The 26,478-nt window shown below is 37.8% G+C and overlaps 3 protein-coding genes and 1 pseudogene across 4 annotated transcripts; 2 read left to right on the forward strand and 2 right to left on the reverse strand.

The window, feature by feature from the left end:
• Nucleotides 1-1,655: 1,655 nt before the first annotated feature.
• On the forward strand, nucleotides 1,656-3,145 carry LOC137747594 (proline-rich protein 4-like). Of its 2 annotated transcripts, none has more exons than XM_068487729.1 (3): nucleotides 1,656-1,888; nucleotides 2,294-2,764; nucleotides 2,834-3,145. In XM_068487729.1, the coding sequence occupies exons 1-3, from the start codon at nucleotides 1,756-1,758 to the stop codon at nucleotides 2,926-2,928; spliced, it is 699 nt and encodes a 232-aa protein (XP_068343830.1). In that variant the 5' UTR covers nucleotides 1,656-1,755; the 3' UTR covers nucleotides 2,929-3,145. The 2 variants fall into 2 exon arrangements, with proteins under 2 accessions (XP_068343830.1, XP_068343831.1); XM_068487730.1 differs by having other exon boundaries at nucleotides 2,294-2,698.
• A 3,153-nt stretch (nucleotides 3,146-6,298) lies between these two features.
• LOC137748065 (CSC1-like protein At3g54510) lies at nucleotides 6,299-9,562 on the reverse strand (annotated as a pseudogene).
• Nucleotides 9,563-10,278: 716 nt separating this feature from the next.
• On the forward strand, nucleotides 10,279-11,560 carry LOC137749047 (proline-rich protein 4-like). Its single transcript, XM_068489234.1, has 2 exons — nucleotides 10,279-10,457; nucleotides 10,882-11,560. The coding sequence occupies exons 1-2, from the start codon at nucleotides 10,325-10,327 to the stop codon at nucleotides 11,364-11,366; spliced, it is 618 nt and encodes a 205-aa protein (XP_068345335.1). The 5' UTR covers nucleotides 10,279-10,324; the 3' UTR covers nucleotides 11,367-11,560.
• Nucleotides 11,561-15,123: 3,563 nt separating this feature from the next.
• Nucleotides 15,124-21,175, reverse strand: LOC137746568 (CSC1-like protein At3g54510). Its single transcript, XM_068486586.1, has 10 exons — nucleotides 20,859-21,175; nucleotides 19,384-19,524; nucleotides 19,242-19,305; nucleotides 18,896-19,108; nucleotides 18,333-18,527; nucleotides 17,498-17,796; nucleotides 16,915-17,194; nucleotides 16,384-16,662; nucleotides 15,509-15,742; nucleotides 15,124-15,285 (listed from the first exon to the last, which is right to left on the reverse strand). Exons 1-10 carry the CDS (start codon nucleotides 21,173-21,175, stop codon nucleotides 15,124-15,126), a joined length of 2,184 nt encoding a protein of 727 aa, XP_068342687.1.
• Between the last annotated feature and the right edge of the window lie 5,303 nt (nucleotides 21,176-26,478).

The raw sequence follows: 26,478 nt of genomic DNA on the forward strand, positions 1-26,478 counted from the left end.
AATGGAATGTGATTTACCTTTATCTTCAATATACTTTGAATATAGTAAGTTATCAATTTCGATTTCGAGACCAAAAATGTCTTGTGATACTGTTTGGGGATTTGATAAGCTAATTCAAGTAATGTCTATTTGTTGGGCCGAGGGACTAATTCAGTTGTTAGTGTATTGATATTTTTCTTCTGAACGTTACTGTATGTCCCAAGTTAAAATCACCCCTCAATTGCTAAAAAGTGCATATCATGAGTTGAAAGTAGAATATCATTGGATAGTTAGTAGCCAACAATGCGTACTAACAAGTGGCTCATTAGAAAAATACGGACAGCAGCTCCCTTAAAGAAAATGACGGCAGATCCTGATTTTGATACTTTGTAAGCTGTGAAGTTGTTTGAGCATGGTTATGGGTAGAGTGCAATTTCTAACTAGCCTCCTTTAAGCACGAAAGAAGTGGATAACCGCTGCTTGCCAATTGTTCTCCTTTTTTGAAAGGAAGAAGAGAAAAAAACAAAGCCACCGACATGTTACAAATGGGCAGAGTTGACCTGAGAATGCCTCAAATTAGTCGTACTCAGCATTATACTGTTTGACAAAAATTGGAAAAGCAGAAAAGCTAAAAGACACTGGTAGTAGTCAGAAAAGCTAAATTACATTTATGACATCCTGCATTGCCCATGGGAGTGGATCATGTAAGCTTTATATGTATATTCTCATCTCTAACTAGGATGAGGCATTTTGGGAGCTCATTGGTTTCAAGTTTCGTAAGAACTTCGAAGTTAAGTGAGTTTGCGCGAAAGTCTTCCCAAGATGGGTGACCCACTGGGGAGTTCTCGTGTGAGTTCTCAGAAACAAAATCGTGAGGGCATGGTTGGGGTCTAAAGCGGTCGATATTGTGCTACGATGAAGTCGAGCTTGGGATGCGGTAGGGGCCTGGGTCAGGATGTGACAATTTGGTATCGGAGCCAATCCATGGTAGGAAGTGTGCCGACGAGGATGTCGGACCCCTAAAGGCGGTGGATTATTACATCCCACATCGTCCAGGGGAGTGAATCATGTAAGCTTTATATGTATATTCTCATTTCTATCTAGCACGAGGCCTTTTGGGAGCTCACTGGTTTCGGGTTCCGTAGGAACTCGGAAGTTAAGCGAGTTCGTGCGAGAACATTCTCAAGATGGGTGATTTACTGGGAAGTTCTCATGTGAGTTCCCAGAAACAAAACCGTGAGGGCGTGATCGGGGTCTAAAGCGGACAATATCGTGCTACGATGGAGTCGAGCCCGGGTTGTGGTGGACCTTGGGTCGGGATGTGCCAACATTGGTAGTAGTTAGGGTAGTCATTAATGAAAATAGACATCATCTGAGCTGGAAAGCCCGTGAGCGTGATATTTTTTTAGTGGATTCGGAACACGAGCTAACATAACAAGTGTCACAAAACAAAAGAATAATGAAATATATATTTGTCTCCACTTATATTGTAATATACAATGTATCCATTTGTGTTCTGAGTACATAGAAAAATCTTTCGTAAGAATGTTGCATAATTGTACGGTACCAATACCGTTTTCCAATCTCAATGGAGCTTCATGTCAAACTCTCAATTAATTAAAAAGGCCTACGCCTCCTAAACAGCTCATCACTCATGCTATAAATAACAGGGCCTGTCGAACTGATAAAAAGCACCAAAACCAAATGGTACGTTTGGATTAAGCACTTTTGCACTGTTAGTATATCCAGTGGTAGCATAGAAGGGCTTAATTCTCAATGCAGATTCGTGTTGCTTTTCAAGGGGCTCTTCTGGGTCTCTGGTTCTGCTTCTTTGCTGTAAGCTTCTGCTATAGCAATGGAGAGACCATTGAGGTAACCGGTGAACAAGCTGCAGCCAAAGCTTTTTCAGGTAATATATATACTTATATAGTTTCCTTTTAAGAACCAAAGTATTTCAAGGAAACTCTAAATGACAACCATTTATTGAGTAGTTAAATTGTGTCGGATTTGCATGGTTTTTTGCAGCATTGATTTTTGCGAGAAGACCTAATACTAAACAGCCTTAGTTGAACCTCCCTATACATGCATGCACATATAAACAAAACAATTTCAAAACTAATCTCAGTTTCGTTTTCCATTATATAAGACTCATATGTAGTCATAGATTAGTCTAATGTGTGATTAAGTAGTAGTTATTTTATAATCATTTTGTATATGTTCTTGGTTATTAGTTAATCATATATATATTTGTTTTTCTCCTCGTACGTAATAATCTTTTGCATGTCTCTGTGTGTAAACTATGTCCATAATGAAGAGTTGCAAAGAGCAGAAGCTGCAGAAGTCCATGAAGAAGAGAAAATTGTACCTGGATATCAAGGCATTGATAATTCTCCCTGGGGTCCTCCATCGGTTCCGGTTGTGGAAGAAAAGCCATTTCTGAAGAAGCCAATTTTCCATCCACTTCCAAAATTCAAGAAGCCACTTCCGCCACCAATTCCAGTTTACAAGAAGCCACTTCCTCCACCAATTCCAGTTTACAAGAAGCCACTTCCTCCACCAGTCCCAGTTTACAAGAAGCCACTTCCTCCACTTCCAAAATTCAAGAAGCCACTTCCTCCACCAATTCCAGTTTACAAGAAGCCACTTCCTCCACCAATTCCAATTTACAAGAAGCCACTTCCTCCACCAATTCCAGTTTACAAGAAGCCACTTCCTCCACCAATTCCAATTTACAAGAAGCCACTTCCTCCACCAATTCCAATTTACAAGAAGCCACTTCCTCCACCAATTCCAGTTTACAAGAAGCCACTTCCAAAATTCAAGAAGCCATTTCCTCCACATCCATTCCTTGGGACAATTCCAGTTTACAAGAAGCCACTTCCAAAATTCAAGAAGCCATTTCCTCCACATCCATTCCTTGGGAAGCCGGTACCTCCCACTGTTCCCTAAACTAGACTAGCTAGTCGTCCTTCCAAATAAGAGATGAGTAGCATATAAATAGCTATAGAATAAAGTCCTACATGGAGAGAGAAATGAGGTTGTTCTAACTTTATTATCTTGAAATTGTGTGTTGTGTTGTTGTACTTGTTTGATTCTGCTGTTATGCAGCTACCTTGTAATACGACCTTTGCATTTATAAATTATTGGAAAAAAAAAATTTCCTTCACTCCAAAGAATCAACTTCGGCCCTTCAAAATCCTTATGAATGAGATCATTAGCACATTAATATCAATAAATTTTCAGGCCCATCATGGTCCATAGCATCTGGCTTAATCACCTATAATTATAAAAGGCATTAGTGATATTATGTGGAATTCTATTCTCCAACATATATTTCATGAACTAAACTCGAATATGACAAATGAAAAGAACTAAAAACCTGCACAAATTTGCAAAGAACCATTATATATATCACCAAAATTTTAATAGTGAGAGTGTAGAATCCTATAATTCTGGAAGGCATATTCTTGTTGTGCAAGATTCATTGAGACGGGTCAACAACCTATACCATCCCAAAACTTGCATCTTAATTATTACGACATGTTGAGTTTTATTGCAAAAGACCTTGATATGATTAGGAAAGGAACTATTTATATTGTAATTTGTTTGATCAATTCTTGTACTGTTCCACAATAAGAAATTCCGCTTCATGCTTATTAAAATTCTTTCTGCACTGCTCAAGCATTTGAGACACCTTTAAACACAGGCGCAAGCTTGAGTGTGTGGTGCAATGTATACAAAATAATCTAAATTATAATATACCATTATACTGGAATCCACCAAGAATTAAGAAAACCTCAAAATTTATAATCGAATAATAATACGAATGATTACAACCCTAGCACCCCACAGGTCGCTTATAGTGGACTCTCTAGGAGTACGAATAGGAAATGAATTAAACAAATAAAAGCTTAAATCCCGTTTTGTGTTAGTAATTTGATCAAAAATGCCCATACGTCAGGGCAAAGCGCTCAGTGTTGTTTGCCTCACCGTTCAAAACGATTGATCTTGAGGACAAATCAGATATTGGAGACCAAATCTACAATGCTCGAGACTTGATGCTGATTTTATGCCTTTCTTACTGTTCTTCAATCTTTTTGGTCATATTTTCATAATATTATTTTGTCTTGTTACTTGTAAGATATTGTAAGGACACCTTACCTTTTTTTACCTAATTTCTTTACCAGGGAAAAGATTAAATTGGAATACAATCAATTTTCAAATTAAATTTGTCAAGATTCGACCCCATGACATTATTATTTCTCAACTATATGTTGTATAATAGCAAATCATATGTCACTTTACATTCCTCAACTGGCATTTATGCCACCGATTTTTCTGTTCACAGACAAGCACATGTGACATGCCCTTAACCAAACTTTTGGGAGCAACACTTCGAAAGGTTAGAGTTATTAATGCAGTTCAACATTATTTAGTACTCTACTAGAGGCTTCACGGGGACCAAACTTCGAAATTGATCGTATAAGTCAAAAGTACAACTTTAATGTACTAAAATGACTCCTACTGATATTCTCATGCTCACCATTTAACCCAAAAAAAAAAGACATTCTTATGCTCACCTGTCAAACTACATACAAATATACGTTTCAAGGATGTGTATTTTCACATACGCTACACTACAATACGTTCTTTAGCGGTAATATATTCGTTGTTAAATGATATTTCTCGCTAAATTATCATTCTGAAGTAGCGGCAACAAGTTATGCATAAGTAATTTTCTCTATCTAGTTCTAGTAAAAAACTCATTCTTGTGTTTGAGAAAACGAATAAACGGTTATTTACAAAAAAAAATTTCGAACTATGTTTCTAGGAATTTTATTTACAAATTAATTCATGAAAAAGAAAAGGCTTTGTAGCTAAAATAGTCCATGAGATTTGCATAACACATCACTTTGGTCCATGAGATTGAAAATCAATAGAAATGGTCCCTAAGATTGTCCACCATCCATTATTTTGGTATTTTCGTTAAAAACTCCGTTAATTATCCCGAGCTCTTGATCAAAAGTTTGGGCAATTTTCAAGGCTTCGTAATTCAATTGTTTCTTAACCAAATTCAACCCATAATATATCAAAATGAAGATAGGAAAGTGTAGAACAATATTATACCTATTTGGAAGCCCAATGGTTGCTAGAGATGGCTGGAAAATAGCTTGAAAGGTGACTGGTCTGTAAAAAAACTGGAAAACTCGCCGGAAACTAGGTAAACTTTAAACGTTTATAACTTCTTTAATACTCAACAAAATTGAGTGATTGAAAAATGAAAATAATACTTCTCAACGAGAAAAAAAAGATAATGGTATCTTTCTCCATGGCTAATTCGCCATGGTTTGACCAGAAAACAGCTCGAAAGTGGCTAACTTGAGACCAAGACAGCCACTTTCGAGCCATTTTTCGGCCAAATCACGATGATTTAGCCATAAAGAAAGGTTCCATGCTCTTCCTCTCGTTGAGAAGTATGATTTTCCTTTTTGAATCACTCAATTTCGTTGAGTATTGAAGAAGTTATGAATGTTTAAAGTTTACCCAATTTTCGGCAAGTTTTCCAGTTTTCCCGCGGACCAGTCATCTTTCAGCTTATTTTCTGGTCATCTTCGGCAACCATTGGGCTTCCAAATGGTATAATCTTGTTTTACACTTTCCTATCTTCATTTTGATATATTATGGATCAAATTTGGTTAAAAAAAAGTTGAGTTACGAAGATTTGAAAATTGCCCAAACTTTCGAGTCAGAGCTTCGGGACACTTAACGGAGTTTTTAACGGAATGACCAAAATAATGGATGTTGGACAATCTCAGGGACCATTTATATTGATTTTCAATCTTAGAGACCAAAGTGATGTGTTATGCAAATCTCAGGACCATTTTGGCTAAAAAGCCAAAAGAAAATAGTGCACCAAGTGAACCATCAGACAGAAGATGCGTCTGACAATACTAGCATGACTCGATCTACTAATACAAGACAATATGAACAGTGAAAATTAAAACCCAATAAATTAAAACCCAATATCTTTTATTTCTTTTACTTGTGACTCAAGGTACAAGTGTAACAAATAATTTGATCGCATCATAAATGTTGCTGCTAAGCCTGCTATGCCACGGAAGATTCGATGTTATCAGAAGTTCTGTATACGTTTACAACTAACAATCTGCAGACCAATCTGAACGCAGCTATATATATGTGTTTCTGTCCCTAGGCCTTGCTATATGTGCCAATGCCTTGCACTGCAAGACGTTGTGATGAAATATTGAAAAAGTATTTAGACCTGATTCTCCACATCGAAAATAGATGAGTACGGGGGAGCTTGAGTTTATAATGACGAAGAAGTAACTAAAGGCGGCGTGTGGCTTGACCCTGATTCCATGCAATTCGAAGGACGCAAACAAGGGGGGTAATAAGCAGTGCTAGCATTCTCATAGTTAAACTCCACCTGATTGCACTTCTCATCATATTCATCAAATTCCTTGGCATTCTGAAAGGAAGTGCCAATTCAATTAAGTTCAAAATTTGGACAAGATCAAGCACCATAAAAAAGCAATCATCCGTAGTTACTACAACAAATTTTAGCAATATACCTGAATAGATAAAAGGTGGAATGCAGGAAGAAAACGCATCTTGCAGTACTCATTAAACATCAATGTCAGCACTAGAAGTGGAACTGTGGAAAAGGATGCGGCCGGCTTTGATTTCAGTCCAAAGAGACCAATCATAGTGATTTGCATGAGAATGATTGCAACGAGAATATAATGATTGATGTAAGGCCAATACTGTCCACACGTATCATAAAAAGTCTCATAAACATCTTCAATCTGCAACAGAACGGAAGTTTATAACACATACAGTTGATATCAAAGTGCACAAAATGCTAATCTCTGGTGCAAAATAAATTTCAGCAATTGTCTTTAAAGATAGAGATACTAATTAGTAATTTATAACATGTTATAATTGAACACAAGTATCTAACTCCCGGGGCAGACCTCAACCTAAAGGTGCAAGATGGACTGGCTGTTTTGATGACCCATGTTCCGCTTCTCGCCTCAGATTCCAGAGAAAGTCTACTTTAAGGTTGATAGGTTATTGTTGGCCCATGCCCTAACAACTTAAACTTTTGCCACAGGTTGATTTCTACGAGCTGCAACAAATAACGCTTTCAGCAGCTACTAAATGAAAGTATTGAAAAGCTTGAAGCCAATGAATATTCTGGGATCTGAACTTTAAGTTGCATCTAAATGCAAAAATGTTTCTAAAATAATTACTTGACACCCTATATAAGTATTATTCTCAACCGCTTTTTGAAAAAATGAAAATCTTGATCTCTATGCTTCTCCTTAATTTTGTTTAGCTTATGAATGTTAATTGGGAGAAGAAAGAACAAAAGCACAACAAAAGGGACCAAAAGAATGTGGAAGCCGTGAATTTACAAGAACAGACATTCATAGGAACAATAACAATGACTTAAATAATAAATGCAAAGTTGCCAAAGTTAACCTGGTTTATACACCGCATAGCCGAGCAGGAAGTAACCAATAAAAAATGGGAGCATAAGTGGTGCCACAACTGCATATACTGTACCAATCAGCATGGACAGCGAGACCACAGGAATGATTCTGAAGTAAGGTAATGAATAAAGATAAGGAGGCTTCTCTTTTCCACGGCCATATGTACAGGACCTTATAGCATCCCAGCAAAGTAATCCTGGTTGGAGGATCTCCAAAGAAAACCCCGACAGCCCATCTGTCAAAATATATGTCACAAAGAAATCTGCCTGAAACATTAGAAATCAAGCTTTATGGACTAAATCAGTATTTTCAGAATTATTTAAAAATGATAAGGTGAAAACAATAAAGAAAAAGAAAGTATGCAACACAACAGAAAATTATCCAAGAGTCCACAACTATTTAAAACTTGTACAAGGAAAAGAAAAAAGCAACATTGAAATAGCTTTGGAAGTTATGAAGAGCGTGGATTAAAACGAAACGCAAACAGAATATTACAAAAGTATTAAGACCAACTCACTTGAGCGGAGACAGCTCTAGCAAGGTGGCTGGGGATATCTTTCGGATGAGTAAAAGATTCGCCAATTTCATCTATTAAAGAGCCAGATAACAAGCTCCAAAAGAAGACGTTTCCAACTAGGAAATAAAAACCCATGTTGCACGCTTTTATCTCCTCCGAGTATTGCAAATGGAACAATGTAGACAAACAAATTCAGAACGGCACTCGGAAGATACCCTGTTATGACAGAGCTTAACCCTGGCCTGTACATATTAACATTATCTAAGATGTCAATTCATAAAAACTATAACCAAAGCACTACAAAGTTTGCTTATAGAAGCTCTGAATTCAGAACCATGAATATTCAATTCTCTAATTTATGGAACTGTTTACCATTCAGATCTTTATATTGGTCCTTTCAATGTTTAATTTAATGTTCCAAAAGTTATGAATTAATAGTCAGATTGCTGAATTAATTGAGGCTTATATTCCACAAGTCAAAGATTCAACAAGCACGCATGATATTCAAGCAAAAAAGAACGGCAAGAAAATCTTACATCAATTTTAAAGCCATGGCAGGGGGAAACCATTTCTTTAACTTTTCAAATTTGGCGATTCCCTGGACGGCAGTGACTGGGATAGCAAAGAAAATTGTAAGAAGGGGGCTGCAACAGTAACTCCAAAATTGCAGAGTGGCAAAACTCGGACTGGGATTGCCAAATTTCTCCATGATACATCCCTGGGTTCTGGAGCATCGTCAGTGATCCAAAGAAGTGGATTTGAGTGCTGCTGGGAGTGGACAACTAGGGCTGCACCCAACCGAGACTTGAATGTAACAAAAGCAACAGCCAACTCCTACAAATATAAAAAACTCGGGATGGTTTTTTTGCGTACTTATGGAGTATAGTTTGCTGAGTTATTTGATAGAGCTTAAATGTATACAATTCTGAGCTATGAATATGGGAAGATCTACAGAAAATCATGGACCGAAGATCTCTTCCCTCTCATCGTGATCGAACATCAATTTGCCTATTTACCTAATCATGATTTTTTTTAGTCCTATTTTTGCAGACGAATAAGACAGTGCTGATTCCGATGTATTCTATTTCTATGACATTGAGTCTACCTTTTTCTTTCACTTGACCAAACATCTCACAACACGAGCTGACGAAAACCATGCAGTATGAAAGTAAGTACCATCCCGTTAGGCTTATACTGCTTGCCTTTGTTTGATATGTTCATTCATCACCAATACAAACTCCAACTACACAAAAAAGGAAGGCCCACTATAGAAGAAAAGTAGCTTATACTAGAGTAGTCGGCCTGTTGGACTTTCGATCTAGGCGTCTTAGTAGAGCCCTTTCCTATTGAGGAAGGCGAAGAAGTAGCCCAGCCGCACCGCCAAAACACCCCCACTAATCTGGTCTCTTCCCAGGAGGAGGAAGCAGGTCCATCTAGGAGGAGATTCTGTTTGCTCGATTGAGGGCCGCCTTTTGGCAAAATTTGATTTTCCCGAAGCTGAGGACATCCAATTTGCCCGTATTAAGGCCCAAGATCTTTTCGAGATCATGGTCGAAATTGTCCAACATATGGCAGGCCTTGATCCAGCGGGGGATTGGATGGGGCGCGGGGCTCGGGCTTTCTACAATCCGCGTACTGAAAAGGTCTAGCTGGGTTAGATTCCCATCTCCCTCTTGTTGCTTAGGCAACTTAAACCCTCAACATAGTGAGGTGTGGAGCGAAGGGCCTAACTCCACAACTGTTGATATACTGATGGTGAGGACCGAAGGGCGTCAAAGGGATATCCATATGACGTTGGATACCGAGCCTAAGTTGTAGAGTACAGAGTCTATATCGACGTCAACAAAAGCCAAGTCAAAGGAAAGAGCGATGCCCACATTAAAAAAAAGGGATTCGTCTCGTTTCTTCTCTAAACAAATTGAAGAACCTAATGGATCGAATGAATGGAAGAAGCTAATGTGCTACGTAGTTGAGGTCTACTTTATTGTAGGCTCCAACTTAATGATTGCCAAGAATTAGACCAGAAGTGGTTTTATTTACTTTTTCTTTGAATAGCACACCCACCATTTACGAGTCCAAAGAATAATTGACAAGCGGGAGGAAACATTTCACTGCTAGCTACTAAGAACCCAACATAACTCTTTTTTGAGAGAGTAAAGAAAAAGAAGCCATTAATTAATCATCACACTTGCTATAAATAACAAGGCCTGTGGAACTGATAAAAAGCACCAAAACCAAATGTTACGTTTGGATTAAGCACTTTTGCACAGTTAGCATATCCAGAGGTAGCATTAGAAAGGCTTAATTCTCAATGCAGATTCGTGTTGCTTTTCAAGGGTCTCTTCTGGGTCTCTGGTTCTGCTTCTTTGCTGCAAGCTTCTGCTATAGCAATGGAGAGACCATTGAGGTAACTGGTGAACAAGCAGCAGCCAAAGCTTTTTCAGGTAATATATATACTTATGTAGTTTCCTTTTAAGAACCAAAGTACTCTAAAATGACAACCATTTATTGAGTAATTAAATTGTGTCGGATTTGCATGGTTTTTTGCAACGTTGATTTTTAAGAGACGACCTAAATACTAAATAGTTCATAATATTGATACATTGTTGAATAGGGCCTTAGTTGAACCTCCCTATACATGCATGCATATATAAACAAAAAAATTTCAAAACTAATCTTAGTTTCCTTTTCCATTATATAAGACTCATATGTAATCATAGATCAGTCTAATGTGTGATTAAGTAGTAGTTATTTGATGATCATTTTGTGTATATATTCTTGGTTATTAGTTAATCATATATATTTGTTTTTCTCCTCCTACGTAATAATCTTATGCATCTCTGTGTCTATACTATGTCCATAATGAAGAGTTGCAAAGAGCAGAAGCTGCAGAAGTCAATGAAGAAGAGAAATTTAAATTGCCTCCACAAAAGCCATTCTTCAAGAAGCCGCCTCCATCTAAGATCTTTCCTCCGAAGCCCTTTTTCAAGCCACTCCCTCCACCAGTTCCAGTCTATAAGATTCCTCCCTACAAAAGGGGTCCTCCACCGGTTCCGGTTGTGGAAGAAAAGCCATTTCTGAAGAAGCCAATTTTCCATCCACTTCCAAAATTCAAGAAGCCACTTCCTCCACCTGTTCCAGTTTACAAGAAGCCACTTCCTCCACCAATTCCAGTTTACAAGAAGCCACTTCCTCCACCAATTCCAGTTTACAAGAAGCCACTTCCTCCACCAGTTCCAGTTTACAAGAAGCCGTTTCTCCCGACCATCTTCAAGAAGCCGATTCGAAAATTCAAGAAGCCATTTCCTCCACAATCATTCCTTGGGAAGCCATTACCTGCCACTGTTCCCTAAACTAGACTAGCTAGTTTTCCTTCCAAATAAGAGATGAGAAGCATATAAATAGCTATAGAATAAAGTCCTACATGGAGAGAGAAATGAGGTTGTTCTAACTTTATTATCTTGCAATTGTGTGTTGTGTTGTTGTTCTTGTTTGATTCTGCTGTTGTGCAGCTACCTTGTAATACGACCTTTGCATTTATTAATTACTGGAAAAAAAAATTTCCTTCATTCCAAAGAATCAACTTCGGCCCTTCAAAAATCCTTATGAATGAGATCATCAGCACATCAATATCGATAAATTTTCAGACCCAGCATGGTCCACCGTGTCTAATTTAATCACCTATATATTATAAAAGGCCTCAGTGATATTATGCTGAATTCTATTCTCTAACAGATATTTCATGAATTAAACTCAAATATGACAAAAGAAAAGAACTAAAAACCTGCACAAATTTGCAAAGAACCATTATATATAACACCAAATTTTTAATAGTGAGAGTGTAGAATCCTATAATTCTGGAAGGCATATTCTTGTTGTGCAAGATTCATTGAGACGGGTCAACAACCTATACCATCCCAAAACTTGCATCTTAATTATTACGACATGTTGAGTTTTATTGCAAAAGACCTTGATATGATTAGGAATCGAACCATTTATATTGTAATTCGTTTGATCAATTCTTTGTACTGTTCAACAATAAGAAATTCCGCTTCATGCTAATTAAAATTCTTTCTGCACTGCTCAAGCATTTGAGACACCTTTAAACACAGGTGCAAGCTTGAGTGTCCGGTGCAATGTATACAAAATACCCTAAATTATTATCCCCTATTAAACTGGAATCCACCAAGAATTAAGACAACCTCAAAATTTATAATCGAATAATAATACGAATGATTACAACCCTATCACCCCATAGGTTGCTTATAGGAGTACAAATAGGAAAACAAATAAAAGCTTAAATCCCGTTATGGGTTAGTAATTTGATCAAAAATGCCCATAAGTGCTCAGTGTTGTGCCTCGCTGTTCAAAACAGTTGATCTTGGCATAAATCAGATATTGGAGCCCAAATCTACAATGCTCGAGCCCTGAAGCTGATTTTATGCCTTTCTAACTGTTCTTCAATCTTTTTAGTCATATTTGAACCACGATATTATTTTGTTATGTTACTTGTAAGATATTGTGAGGCATCTTACCTTGTTTTTTTTACCTAATTTCTTTACCAGGGAAAAAGATTAAATTGAAATACAATCAATTTTCAAATTAAATTTGTCAAGATTGGACTCCATAACATTATTATTTCTCAACTAAATGGTGTATAATAGCAATCATGTGTCACTTTACATTCCTCAACTGGCATTTGTGCCACCGATTTTTCTGTTCCCAGACAAGCACATATGACATGCCCTTAACCAAACTTTTGGGAGCAACACTTTGAAAGCTTAGAGTTATTAATGCAGTTCAACATTACTTAGTACTCTACTAAAGGCTCCAGGGGGACCAAAGTTCGAAGTTGATCGTATAAGTCAAAAGTACAACTTTAAACTTTAATGTACTAAAATGACTTCCACCTGACATTCTCATGCTCACCTGTCAAACTATATACAAAGATACGTCCCCAGGATGTGTATTTTCTCATAGGATATGATGAGTCTATATTATACCATGTATTTTATCCTAATTTTAATATTAATTTATTGGTTATTTTGGTAGAATTTTGATATTTTGTTATATATTTTCAATGTAGGACATTTGACTTCCTCTGGAACAAAAAGTGATCAAACGGATGCATTTTGGAGTCATTCCAATTGGAGGATGTTCGTGAGTCTTTCAAGATGATTGTGCCAAAATTCTAGATTTTTCTACCAGACCGTTTGACCGTGGCAATGAAATTAAGGCCCAACGTGCAACTTTCTCAGATTAACGTTTCTGGATGTTTTGGGTATTTTGGAGGTCAAAATGGCATATTCTGAGGAAGATTTCTTCTGAGGATTTGTAGAGGACGTCTTCAGTTTTCAAAAGAGACCTTTTGGAAAAAATCGGAGTTGATTTGGTCGGTCAAAAGACTAATTTTCTGAGAACTCCGAATTCTAGTTCAAATAGGAAACCTTTTATTTTCTGTTTTATCATTTAATTATGTTCCCTAGTTTTATTCTAAGACCTTTCAAGGTAGGGTTTTATTTTCTAGTAGTATAAATAAGACTTTTAGCCATTAGAAAATGGGGGGGGGGGGGGACGTACGTAGAGAATTTAGCTAGGCTTTGATGCTTTGTATTTTCAAGATGTTTTCTATCCTTTTTCTATTTCAATAAAACTCCTTGTGTTTTATGGTTGTTTGTAACTAATTTTTGTTTGCTAAGGCGATGCCTTGAGCCTTAGCATGAATATGTAGTTTTTATTTAATTGCTTATGATGTTATGCATGCATACGTTGAATTATTAATCACTGTGTTTAAACTATCTCTATATCTTAATGTTTAGCTACCATTAGAATGTTTAGATAAGTAATCGGATGCAATTTGGTCGGAATGCCACCGGGTAATTGAGTATTGCTTCTTGTGATTGATAGTTTTCATTTAATTTTGGGTGAATGCCATGTCTTAGGGGTTGCATGGTTTTTCAAACAAAGCATAATGAGTTATGCATGTTTATATTTGATCTGAATGCCACATACAGATTGCATGTTTGATATACGTTCTAGCTTGAGTGCCACAAGTAGAATATGCATAAGGAAAACCTAACCTTCAAAGTTGCATGGGTAATTCATAAGTAATTGGTAAATCTACATAGGATTGTTAAGGGGACAACGGAACCCTAGGCTTTTACAATTTGGTTTTCAAAACGTTTTCTTTTGTTTTCTTTACTTTGTCAATTTATTTAATTGTTTAATTTAAAATTCGTTTTTAATATTATAGGTCATAAAATCAACATTTTCCAATCTTTATTTTCAAATAGTTAATTAAGAATTAGTTTAAATACAAATTATTCATTCAATCCCTGTAGAAAACGACCTTGCTTGAGCTGCTATACTATGACAACCTTGTACTCTTGCAAGTATTTTTAAATGTTTTTATCCCTACTTTTCCAAGTGGTAAAAATGCCTATCAGGCTACACTACAATACGTTCTTCAATGGTAACATATTCATCGTTAAATAATATTTTCCTCGCTAAGTTATCATTCTGCAATGGCGGCAATAGGTTATGCATAAGTAATTTTCTTTGTCTAATTCAAGTAAAAAAACTCATTCTTGTGTTTGAGAAAACAAATAAACGGTTATGTACACATAAAATGTCAAACTATGTTTCTAGGAATTTTATTTACAAATTAATTCATGAAAAGGAAAATTAATGCACCAAGTGAACCATCAAACAAAAGATGCGTCTGACACTACTTGCATGACTCGATCTACTAATACAAGACAATCTGAACATTGCAAGTTAAAACCTAATATCTTTTATTGCTTTTACTTGTGACTCAAGGTACAGATTATTCAAGCATAACAAATAATTTGCTCGCATCATAAATGTTGCCGCTAAGCCTGCTATGCTACGGAAGATTCGATGTTATCAGAATAAGTTCTGTATACGTTAACAACTAACAATATACTCTAGACCAATCTGAACGCAGCTATATATATGCGTTTCTGTCTCTAGGCCTTGCTATATGTGTCAATGCCTTGCACTGCAAGACGTGGTGATGAAATATGTAAAAAAGCAATTAGACCTGATTCTCCACATCGAAAAAAGACAGAGTACAGGGGGAGCTTGAGTTTATAATGACGAAGAAGTAACTAAAGGCGGCGTGTGGCTTGACCCTGATTCCATGCAATTCAAAGGACGCAAACAAGGGGGGCAATAAGCAGTGCTAGCATTCTCATAGTTAAACTCCACCTGATTGCACTTCTCATCAAGTTCATCAAATTCCTTGGCATTCTGAAAGGAAGTACCAATTCAATTAAGTTCAAAATTTGGACAAGATCAAGCACCATAAAAAAGCAATCATCCGTAGTTACTACAACAAATGCACCCTAGGAAATGCTTACACGACTTTATTCAAAGCGAGTTAACAGATTGTTTCAAGGAACATGCTATAATGTTCAAGTGTTGTTTCCCTACACAATCCAGTAAATATACAAAAACAATTTTAGCAATATACCTGAATAGATAAAAGGTGGAATGCAGGAAGAAAACGCATCTTGCAGTACTCATTAAACATCAATGTCAGCACTAGAAGTGGAACTGTGGAAAAGGATGCGGCCGGCTTTGATTTCAGTCCAAAGAGACCAATCATAGTGATTTGCATGAGAATGATTGCAACGAGAATATAATGATTGATGTAAGGCCAATACTGTCCACACGTATCATAAAAAGTCTCATAAACATCTTCAATCTGCAACAGAACCGAAGTTTATAACACATGCAGTTGATATCAAAGTGCACAAAATGCTCAGCTCTGGTGCAAAATAATTTTAGCAATTGTCTTTAAAGATAGAGATACTAATTAGTAATTTATAACATTTTATAATTGAACACAAGCCTCTAACCCCCGGGGCAGACCTCAACCCAAAGGCACAAGACATACTGCCTGTTTTGATGACCCATGTTCTCCTTCTCGCCTCAGATTCCAGAGAAAGTCGATAGGTTATTTTTGGCCCATACCCTAGCAACTTTAACTTTTGCTGCTGGTTGATCTCTATGAGCTACAACAAATAACGGTTTCAGCAGCTACTAAATGTAGTATTGAAAAGCTTGAAGGCAATGGATATTCTGGGATCTGAACTTTAAGTTGCATCTAAATGCAAAAATGTTTCTAAAATAATTACTTGACACCCTATATACGTATTATTCTCAACCACTTTTTGAAAAAATGAAAATCTTGATCTCTATGCTTCTCCTTAATTTTGTTTAGCTTATGAATGTTAATTGGGAGAAGAAAGAACAAAAGCACAACTACAAAAGGGACCAAAATAATGTGGAAGCCATGAATTTACTAGAACAGACATTAATAAATGCAAAGTTGCCAAAGTTAACCTGGTTTATATACACCGCATAGCCAAGCAGGAAGTAACCAATCAAAAATGGGAGCATAAGTGGTGCCACAACTGCATATACTGTACCAATCAGCACAGAAAGCGAGACCACAGGAATGATTCTGAAGTAAGGTAATGAATAAAGATAAGGAGTCTTCTCTTTTCCACGGCCATATGTACAGGACCTTATAGCATCCCAGCAAAGTAATCCTGGTTGAAGGATCTCCAAAGAAAACCCCGACAGTCCATCTGTCAAAATATATGTCACAAAGAAATCTGCCTGAAACATTAGAAATCAAGCTTTATGGACCAAATCAGTATTTTCAAAATTATTTAAAAAATGATAAGGTGAAAACAATAAAGAAAAAGACAGTATGCAACACAACAGAAAATTATCCAAGAGTCCACAACTATTTAAAACTTATACAAGGAAAAGAAAAAAGTAACACTGAAATAGCTTTGGAAATTATGAAGAGCGTGAATTAAAACGAAATGTAAACAGAATATTACAAAAGTATTAAGACCAACTCACTTGAGCAGAGACAGCTCTAGCAAGGTGACTGGGGATATCTTTTGGATGAGTAAAAGATTCGCCAATTTCATCTATTAAAGAGCCCGATAGCAAGCTCCAAAAGAAGACGTTTCCAACTAGGAAATAAAAAACCATGTTGCAAGCTTTTATCTCCTCCCTGCTCTTTGAGATACAGCCTGATAGTTTAGCCATTCCGAGCATTGCAAATGGAACAATGTAGATGAACAAATTCAGAACGGCACTCGGAAGATACCCTGTTATGACAGAGCTTAACCCTGGTCTGTACATATTAACATTATCTAAGATGTCAAATCATAAAAACTATAACCAAAGCAGTACAAAGTTTAACGAAGTTCGCTTATAGAAGCTCTGAATTCAGAACCATGAATATTCAATTCACCAAATTCTGAAACTGTTTATCATTTGAATCTTTATACCGGTCCTTTCAATGTTTAATTTCATGTTCCAAAAGTTATGAATTAATAGACAGATTGCTGCATTAGTTGAGGCCTATATTCCACAAGTCAAAGATTCAACAAGCAGGCATGATATTCAAGCAAACAGAATGGCGAGAAAATCTTACATCAACTGTAAAGCCATGGCAGGGGGAAACCATTTCTTTAACTTTTCAAATTTGGCAATTCCCTGGACGGCTGTGACTGGGATAGCAAAGAAAATTGTAAGAAGGGAGGCTGCAACAATAACTCCAAAATTGCAGAGTGGCAAAACTCGGACTGGGATCGCCAAATTTCTCCATGATACATCCCTGGGTTCTGGAGCATCGTCAGTGATCCAAAGAAGTGGATTTGAGTGCTGCTGAGAGTGGACAACTAGGGCTGCACCCAACCGAGACTTGAATGTAACAAAGGCAACAGGCAACTCCTACAAATATAAAAGGACTCGGGATGGTTATTTGCATACTTATGGAGTACATTTTACTGAGTTATTTGATAGTTAGAACTTAAATGTATACAATTATGTAAAGTAGGGGTGAAAATGGTTATGGACTGTGAATGATTAAGCGAAAATAAACTATGAGTTTGGGAAGATCTACAGACAATCAATAACAATAGGCTTTTTCTAATGGAATAACAATGTGTGTGATGAAGGGAGAGAGAGAGAGAGGGGGGGGGGGGGGGAGAGAGAGAGAGAGCAAAAGGAACATATTTCTTAAAGCAGGTAGGTTTATTAAAATAAATAAAAGTATTTGTTTCCGACAAAGTGGAGACACATGTCACTAGACCAAATGGTCATTGGCGTGTGCATTTGATGGATATACAAATGACTAAATAGAGAATTTGCTAAAGATGGAGTCACAATGAAACGATAAAGAATTATTACTATGCATAAAGAACATACATATTCCGAATCTGCCTTATGCGATGTATTATTAAGGCTACTATCACTATGATAATCACCTTTTCGTGGAGCATATCTTCACACTGTAACTGGTGTATCTTGTGATGAAGTTCTTCAAGCTTTTCCTCATAGACCGATAATTTCTCAGAATCTTCATGAGATGGATTCAAGAGCAAAGGGGTTTGGTTATGTTTCTTGACCACAGACTGCTTTCTCAAGTCCTCTATCTTTTTTTCGATGGATTTTGATTGGTTCTACACATAAGATTATCTTGATTAAATGATGATCAAATATATAATAGGGTAAGAAAAAGAAGAATAATCAACCATAATAACTATAAATGTTAAAAATAAATCATATTCCCACATCATACTCTCAACAATTCACCATAAAACCACAGAACCATTAACCCTCATCAAGAATATGAACCATTATCCTTATTAGTATGTGTTTAACCAGATCGCAAACAATCCCATGATACAACTCAGAGTATCAACATTTTTATCAAATAGATAATTCTTTAATTTCTAATCTCACATTCTCAATATAAGGAACAGACTGCAAGACATAAAAATATAGTGGACTGAGGCAGGGAGCTAATGTGAAAATGTTCAAGGCTTACCAACAACTCCTTAAATTCTTTCCCATCATACAATATCTGATAAGAATGATAGGCATACGGATGATGTTTAGAGAAGAACTCATCAACACAACACCCGCGAGACTTGTGTTCGCTGCAGAATGGAATTTCCCGAACCAGAACATTAAACTGATTAGGCTGATGCCTAACGTTCAGAAGTTGCTGAATCCTTTTAGCCAAAATCTCCTTATATTCCTGAAGAAGAAATTATGCAGGAAGTCACCTGTTATGTAGACTCATCTAAGTGTTACGGTTCAAAAAGCAAACATTATTAAATCCAATAACTAATAATTCTTGAAAATATGGATTGTGAGAGTGTAACATTCACCTTGTGCAATAGGTATACGCCATAGAGAGATATAAACCATAGGCATGAACAATGCACCCAAAGCCTGTGGAAGTTGGAAAACTTTGGTAACCTAAGTAATTATGAAAGAATCTGATCCACTGCAAAACTAAGACAGTCTTACCTGTTGGAACCTGGACTAATGTTAGATATTGAGAAAAAATCCAAGGAATGGTCGCTCCTAGCTGTAAGACCATCGCCATTATAATTTATTGGAACAAGTACCACCAATCCAATAAGGGAGCATACCACAAAGAATCTGATACTGCAAAGAAAGAAATATATCAACATTGGCATTTGACACCCAACTTCTCTAGGCCACAAAAAGCAAAACCCAACCCCACCCAACCACCATCGCAAAGGCGCCCCCCCCCCCCCGGCGGGGGTGCCCTTCCCCCAGGGGCCCAAGTCATTGATTGAATGAGGGAGGCTCTAAGCATTTTTTTTTTTTTTCCTTTTTTTTTCCTGCAAAAATTTTACTATTGTTAAGAGAGGGGCATAATTGGAAACTATTACAACAATTTATGGAAGAGGGAGTTTTGAACTGGAATGCATGGATAAAAACCTAACATCCCAGTAGACCGCATGCAAATATGCCAAAGAAGAATCTGAGATACTAGACCTAATCACTCTCAAATTATCAGGGGTTTGATTTCTCTAGTTCTCCTACCCCAAACTCTATTATATACTCACCAATATAGTTCTATGTATTGGTACTATGAGAAATGCTAAGGAGAATCTTAAAAGTGGGACACCTCATGTTTTTTGCATAATATTTTATAATCTTGGTACGGAAATTGACGTTAAACTGTGAGGTAACTGAAGGTCCATGGAGAGTCCTAATTTTAGAAAGTTTCTTTCGCATTTATCTTGGTCTCTCTCCCCCTTCCCTTCCCTCCTATTTCAATGATTACGGTTTAGCCACGTTAACATTTTATATTGATTTTTTTTATAGAGACAATAAGATAAAAAATAATATGTTAGGGGAGAGGAGGGAAGGAGATGGGAATAGAAGGGGAGAAAATCCTACTAGGATTCTCTTCCCCCCTCTTTTCATCCCCTTTCATCCTCTCTTCTCACATTTTCTTATTTTGTCTTTTTCTTGCTATAAAACATTAATATAAAATATTGACGTAGATTAACCGTGACCGTTCAAAGAAAAAAAGAGGGAAGAGAATCTTATTCCATTAACTAATACCTTGACTCTTGTTTCAGTAACTTATGTTTTCACAATATTATAAAATAATGCTTTTTTTATTCACATTTACACATGCAGAAAATGCTAGTGATAATAATTAAACGGAACTGAAAATTCACTTAATTTATGTATTTAATTATTGTTTATTTTTCCTACACTAAATTTATCTGAACTAAAGAAAGTGATCCGAATTTGATTGCAGAAAGAAAGCACATCGTTTTAGCCAACTTATTTAAGACGTTTATAAGATAAATGCATTGAAAACAAGAAAAAAAAAAGCCACCTATATATTAAAAACCAATGAACAATATAAGTGAACAAGATTAGACGCTATTAGTGGAAAGACAAATCTACTATACATTCCAATTCTATATAATATTTAACTTTAATAATTAACGAACCCGAATTTGAAGAGCCTAATGATGATAAGAGCGTCGAGGCCATTGGATTGGAGGATTTCATCCTCGGAGACGCGAAACGCGCGGGAAATCCATGTGACAGAAGGGAGGAACCGGCGGAAACCGACGGGTGACGAGGCGTAATTATCATCGAAGTCCGGAATGCGGCGGTGGCTCTGGCAGTTGGATTCAGAGAGGCGGCGAGGATAGTAAATAGGGGCATTTGACGGTTGTTTCTTGAGGACGGAGAAGAGGGTGAGGATGAAAATAGCCAACCCTATGTTTATGGCCGCTGAAGCTATCAGGCTTTCAGGGTTCATGATCTCGCTCTCTTGGTTATAGATTGATTTTTTTTTGGAGGTTGGAAGAAGAGTGAGAAAACTATGAGGTAGGAGAGAGAGGGGGTGATGTGCATGCAAATGAAAGAGAGATGCAGAAGTTGGCAGGTCTGGTGGGTACGTGGCGAGTTTCATGTGAAAGATGACGATATAACTGGTTGGACATGTTGTGTATCGAGTTTGTTTGCTGCTTTTGAGGGGTTAAAGTTTGAACCTGTAACATTTCACATCGCTTAGAGGAGTGGATTATCTAAATCTTATATGTATATTCCCATTTCTATTTAGCAGGAGGCTTTTTGGGAGCTCATTGGCTTCGGGTTCCATGGGAACTTCGAAGTTAAGCGAGTAACGCGCGAGAGCACTCCCATGATGGTTGACCCACTAGGAAGTTCTCGTGTGAGTTCTTAGAAACAAAACCGTGAGGATGTGATCAAGGCCCAAAGAGGACAATATCGTACTACGGTGGTGGAGCGGGACCGAATTGTGGTGGGGACGGCGAAGGTCCGGGTTGTGGTGGGGGCCCAAGCCTGATAGAGCCTTTGTAAATGAAAATTTTCTAAATTACTTTTTTCTTTTTGGGATAATAAAATTAGTTGATATTATTGGTTTGAAAAAAAAAATTACAATATGCTCATCCATATAAGTTTAAGAACAAAACCTTCAACAAACCAATTTTGAAAGAGAACTCTAAAGGAAGAAAAAATAATTGAAAATATGACTTTAACCTCTTAAATTCAATTTTTTCCATGTAAAACCCGATATAAATTTTTTATCTCAAAAAAATCCAATGACTAGGATCCATCTAAGTGAATTCATTAATTACATATTACTTTACACATTTACATTTTTTAGATACCTAAAATACCCCTATTGCATATTTGATGTGCACAATTAATTCTATGTGGATTGTAAGGAGAGAGCTAATGATTTTGCAAAAAGAAAAATAAGACATTAATGTTAAAAAATTCATTGCATATTAATATCAAATATGAGAATTGTTGGCTTAATTCTATGTATCTGGCATTATGAGTTCATATATATATATATATATATATAAGCTTCGACTGAAATGTGTTGCTCTAGCCTTGCATTTCGGTGTATGGTATGTGTTATTGATTGATGTAATTGTCGAATGTTCATTTCCAATGATGCAAAATATTGTATACCAACAACAAAATATTGCATAAACTTAGGAATTGGATCATGCTTTTGATTTTATCTTTTTACCTGCAAACAATCATATACATATTAATTTACCTACCTACTATTTGAAATGTTCATTTCCAATGATGCAAAATATTGTATATGTTACAATCCGTCCATAATTTTATTTTATTTTTTAAATCTGAAATGATCAAAATGCCCTTAGAGGGTATGTGTCGACTTTCATTGACTTACTGGTCATGACACATGTGACATATTAATTAGTATATTCTGACAGCACTCGTTATTATGAACGACTGATTATAAGCGTAGCGAAAATTAAAATAAAATAATTTTACGGAACACGTATAAATTATTTTATGTAAAATAGTGAAAAAGATAATAGCACTAGATATAAAATATTAATGATAGAATAAAATAATAAAGAAAGAAGAAAAAATGAGAGGTCGAGAAGGATCGAGAAAAAGAAAAGAAGGAAAGGAAAAAAAAAAAAGGGGGGGGGGGTGGTGAAGGGGAGGACTCCCTCTTCTCTTGATTTTTTTGGGGGTGGTTTGAGGGGACACCCATGGGGAACGAGTCCTGCGAGTTTGATCACCAAAACACTATCAGGGAAGCGAGAAGGAACTGGGAGAGGATGTGCAGATAGTCCTGACGAGCAGCCTTACGAGCTTATTGATTTTTCCCCATTAGTCTACCTAAAAATAAAGAGAAGAAAGGACAAATGGAAGGAAGGGATTAGAAATTAATTAGGAGCAGAGAGAAGGGAGTTGAAGATATTCGTATCCTTCTCGCTTGGGATGTCAACCTGCAGTATGGGTTCATATTCTCTACTCTCTTTATCCTTTCCGTTTAGCTAATTCTTATTAATATTTCCTTCGGTTAATCTGTCGTGGATTAGCTATTGTTTGCAAAACTAGTATTATATATATATATATATATATATATATATATATATATATATATATGCAAATGCCTAAACCCTAGAAGAGTATAAAAGCCGAAAGGGATGTTTTGTTTATTAGCCCTGTTTCTGAAGACTTGTATTATGCAGAAAGCTATATTGTTGTATTAGTACGCTTGGCAAAGTATTTCAACTAGTCCACTTTGGGAAGCTGGTTGTTTTCCAAACGATTCTATACTGAATACATAATTACTTATAATGAGAATATATATATATATATATATAGGTGGTTTTATCTACATGTGTATCAAAGTACATGCATATCTTCCTCACTCAATTTTTACTATCCAATCGGATTGGTTTTGAAGAAAACAAGCTATTTTATTTGCTACAATTAGTCCAGCTAATTATTATCAAACCATAGTTAGATTATTGCTTTTATATGTACTATTGGCCCTATGTTTTGATATAGAATTTGAAAGGGGTATGCATGGTATAGATATCAATAGTTTGACAAATCTGATTCGATGTGATTACTATTGGCCTACTGGGAAGTTCTGCTTGCATGAGTTCCTAGAAACAAAGCTGTGAGGGCGTGGTCAGGGTCCAAAGTCGACAATATCGTGCTACGGTGGAGTCAAGCCGGGGATATGGTGGGCGCCTGGGCCAGGATGTGAAAATTTGATAGCAGAGCCAGGCCGGGAAGTGACAATTTGGTATCAGAGCCAATCCCTGGCTGAAATGTGCCGACGAGGATGTCGGGCACCTAAAGGGGATGGATTGTAACATCCCACATCGCCCAGGGGAGTGGATCCTGTAATCCTTATATTTATATTTTCATCTCTACCTAGCACGAGGCCTTTTGGGAACTCATTGGATTGTGAGATACCGCATCGCCCAGGGGAGTGGATCTTATGATCTTTATATGCATATTCCCATCCCTACCTAGCTTGAGGACTTTTGGAAGCTCACTGGCTTCGGAGTTCATCGGAACTCCGAAGTTAAGCGAGTAGCACACGAGAGCAATCCCAAGATAGGTGGCCCACTGGGAAGTTCTGCTTACGTAAGTTCCTAGAAACAAAGTCGTGAGGATGTGGTCATGGCTCAAAGCAGACAATATTGTGCTACGGTGGAGTTGAGACGGGGATGTGGTGGGCGCCAGGGCCAGGATGTGAAAATTTGGTATCAGAGCTAATCCCTGGCCGGATGTGTGCCGACGAGGACATCGGGCCCCTAAGGATGGTGGATTGTAACATCCCACAGCACCTAGGGGAGTGAATCATGTAAGCTTTATATGTATATTCCCATCTCTACCTAGCACGAGGCCTTTTGGGAACTCACTGGCTTTGGGTTCCATCGGAACTCCGAAGTTAAGTGAGTTCCTAGAAACAAAACCATGAGGGCATGGTCGGGGCCCAAAGCAGACAATATCGTGCTACGGTGGAGTCGAGCCTGGGATGTGGTAGGGGCCCGGTCGGGATATGACAATTTGGTATCAGAGCTAATCCCTGGCCTAGTGTGTCGACGAGGACGTCGAGCCCCTAAGGAGGGTAGATTGTAACATCCCACATCGCCCAAGGGAGTGGATCCTATAAGCCTTATATGTATATTCTCATCTCTACCTAGCACGAGGCCTTTTGGGAGCACTGGCTTCGGGTTCCATTGGAACTCCGAAGTTAAGCGAGTTCGCGCAAGAGCAATCCTATGATGGGTGACCCACTGGGAAGTTCTTATGTGAGTTCCCAGAAATAAAACTGTGAGGGCATGGTCGGAGCCCAAAGCGGACAATATCGTGCTACGGTGGAGTTAAGAGCTGAATGTGGTAGGGGCCCAGGCGGGGAAGTGACAATTTGGTATTAGAGCTAATTTCTAGCTGAAAGTATGTCGACGAGGACGTCGGGCCCCTAAGGGGGGTGGATCATGTAAGCTTTATATGTTTATTTTCATCTTTACCTAGCACGAGGCTTTTTGGGAGCTTACTGGATTGTGAGATACCGCATCGCCCATAGGAGTGGATCATGTGATCCTTATATGTATATTCCCATCTCTACCTAGCTCGAGGACTTTTGGGAGCTCACTGGCTTCGGAGTTCATCGGAACTCCGAAGTTAAGAGATTAGCACGCGAGAGCAATCCTAAGATGGATGACCCATTGGGAAGTTATGTTCGCCTGAGTTCCTAGAAACAAAACCGTGAGGGCATGGTTGGGGCCCAAAGTGGACAATATTGTGTTACGGTAGAGTCGAACCTGGGATGTGGCGGGGGCCTGGGCCGAGATGTGAAAATTTGGTATTATAGCCAATCCCTGGCTGGATGTGTGTCGACGAAAACGTCGGGCCCCTAAGGGGGGTAAATTGTAACATCCCATCGCCTAGGGGAATGAATCATGTAAGCCTTATATATATATTCCCATCTTTACCTAGCACGAGGCATTTTGGGAACTCACTGGCTTTGGGTTCCGTCAGAACTCTGAAGTTAAGCGAGTTCGGATGAGAGCATTCCCAGGATGGGTGACCCATTGGGAAGTTCTCGTGTGAGTTCCCAAAAACAAAACCATGAGGGCATGGTTGGGGCCTAAAGTGGACAATATCGTGCTACGGTGGAGTCGAGCCTAGGATGTGGTGGGGGCCCAGGCCGGAATGTGACAATTTGGTATCAGAGCCTAACCCTGGCCGCGTGTGTGCCGACGTGGACGTCGAGCCCCTAAGAGGGGTGGATTGTGAGATCCCACACCACCTAGGGGAGTGGATCCTGTGATCCTTATATGTATATTCCCATCTCTACCTAGCGCGAGGCCTTTTGGGAACTTACTAGCTTCAGAGTTCATCGAAACTCCGAAGTTAAGCGAGTAACGCGCAAGAGCAATCCCTAGATGGGTGAACCACTGGGAAGTTCTCGTGTGAGTTCCTAGAAACAAAGCTATGAGGGTGTGGTAGAGGCCTAAAGCGGACAATATCGTGCTACAGTGGAGTCGAGCCCAGGATATGATGGGGGCCCGAGCCTGGATGTGATAATTGTAACATCTGACATCGCCCAGGGGTGTGGACCCTATAAGCCTTATATGTATATTCTCATCTCTACCTAGCACGATGCATTTTGGGAGCTCACTGGCTTCGGGTTCCATTAAAACTCCGAAGTTAAGCGAGTTCGTGCGAGAGCAATCCCATAATAGGTGACCCACTGGGAAGTTCTCATATGAGTTCCCAGAAATAAAATTGTGA

This window comes from Pyrus communis, chromosome 10, assembly GCF_963583255.1.
Source record: "Pyrus communis chromosome 10, drPyrComm1.1, whole genome shotgun sequence".
NCBI lineage: Eukaryota > Viridiplantae > Streptophyta > Magnoliopsida > Rosales > Rosaceae > Pyrus > Pyrus communis.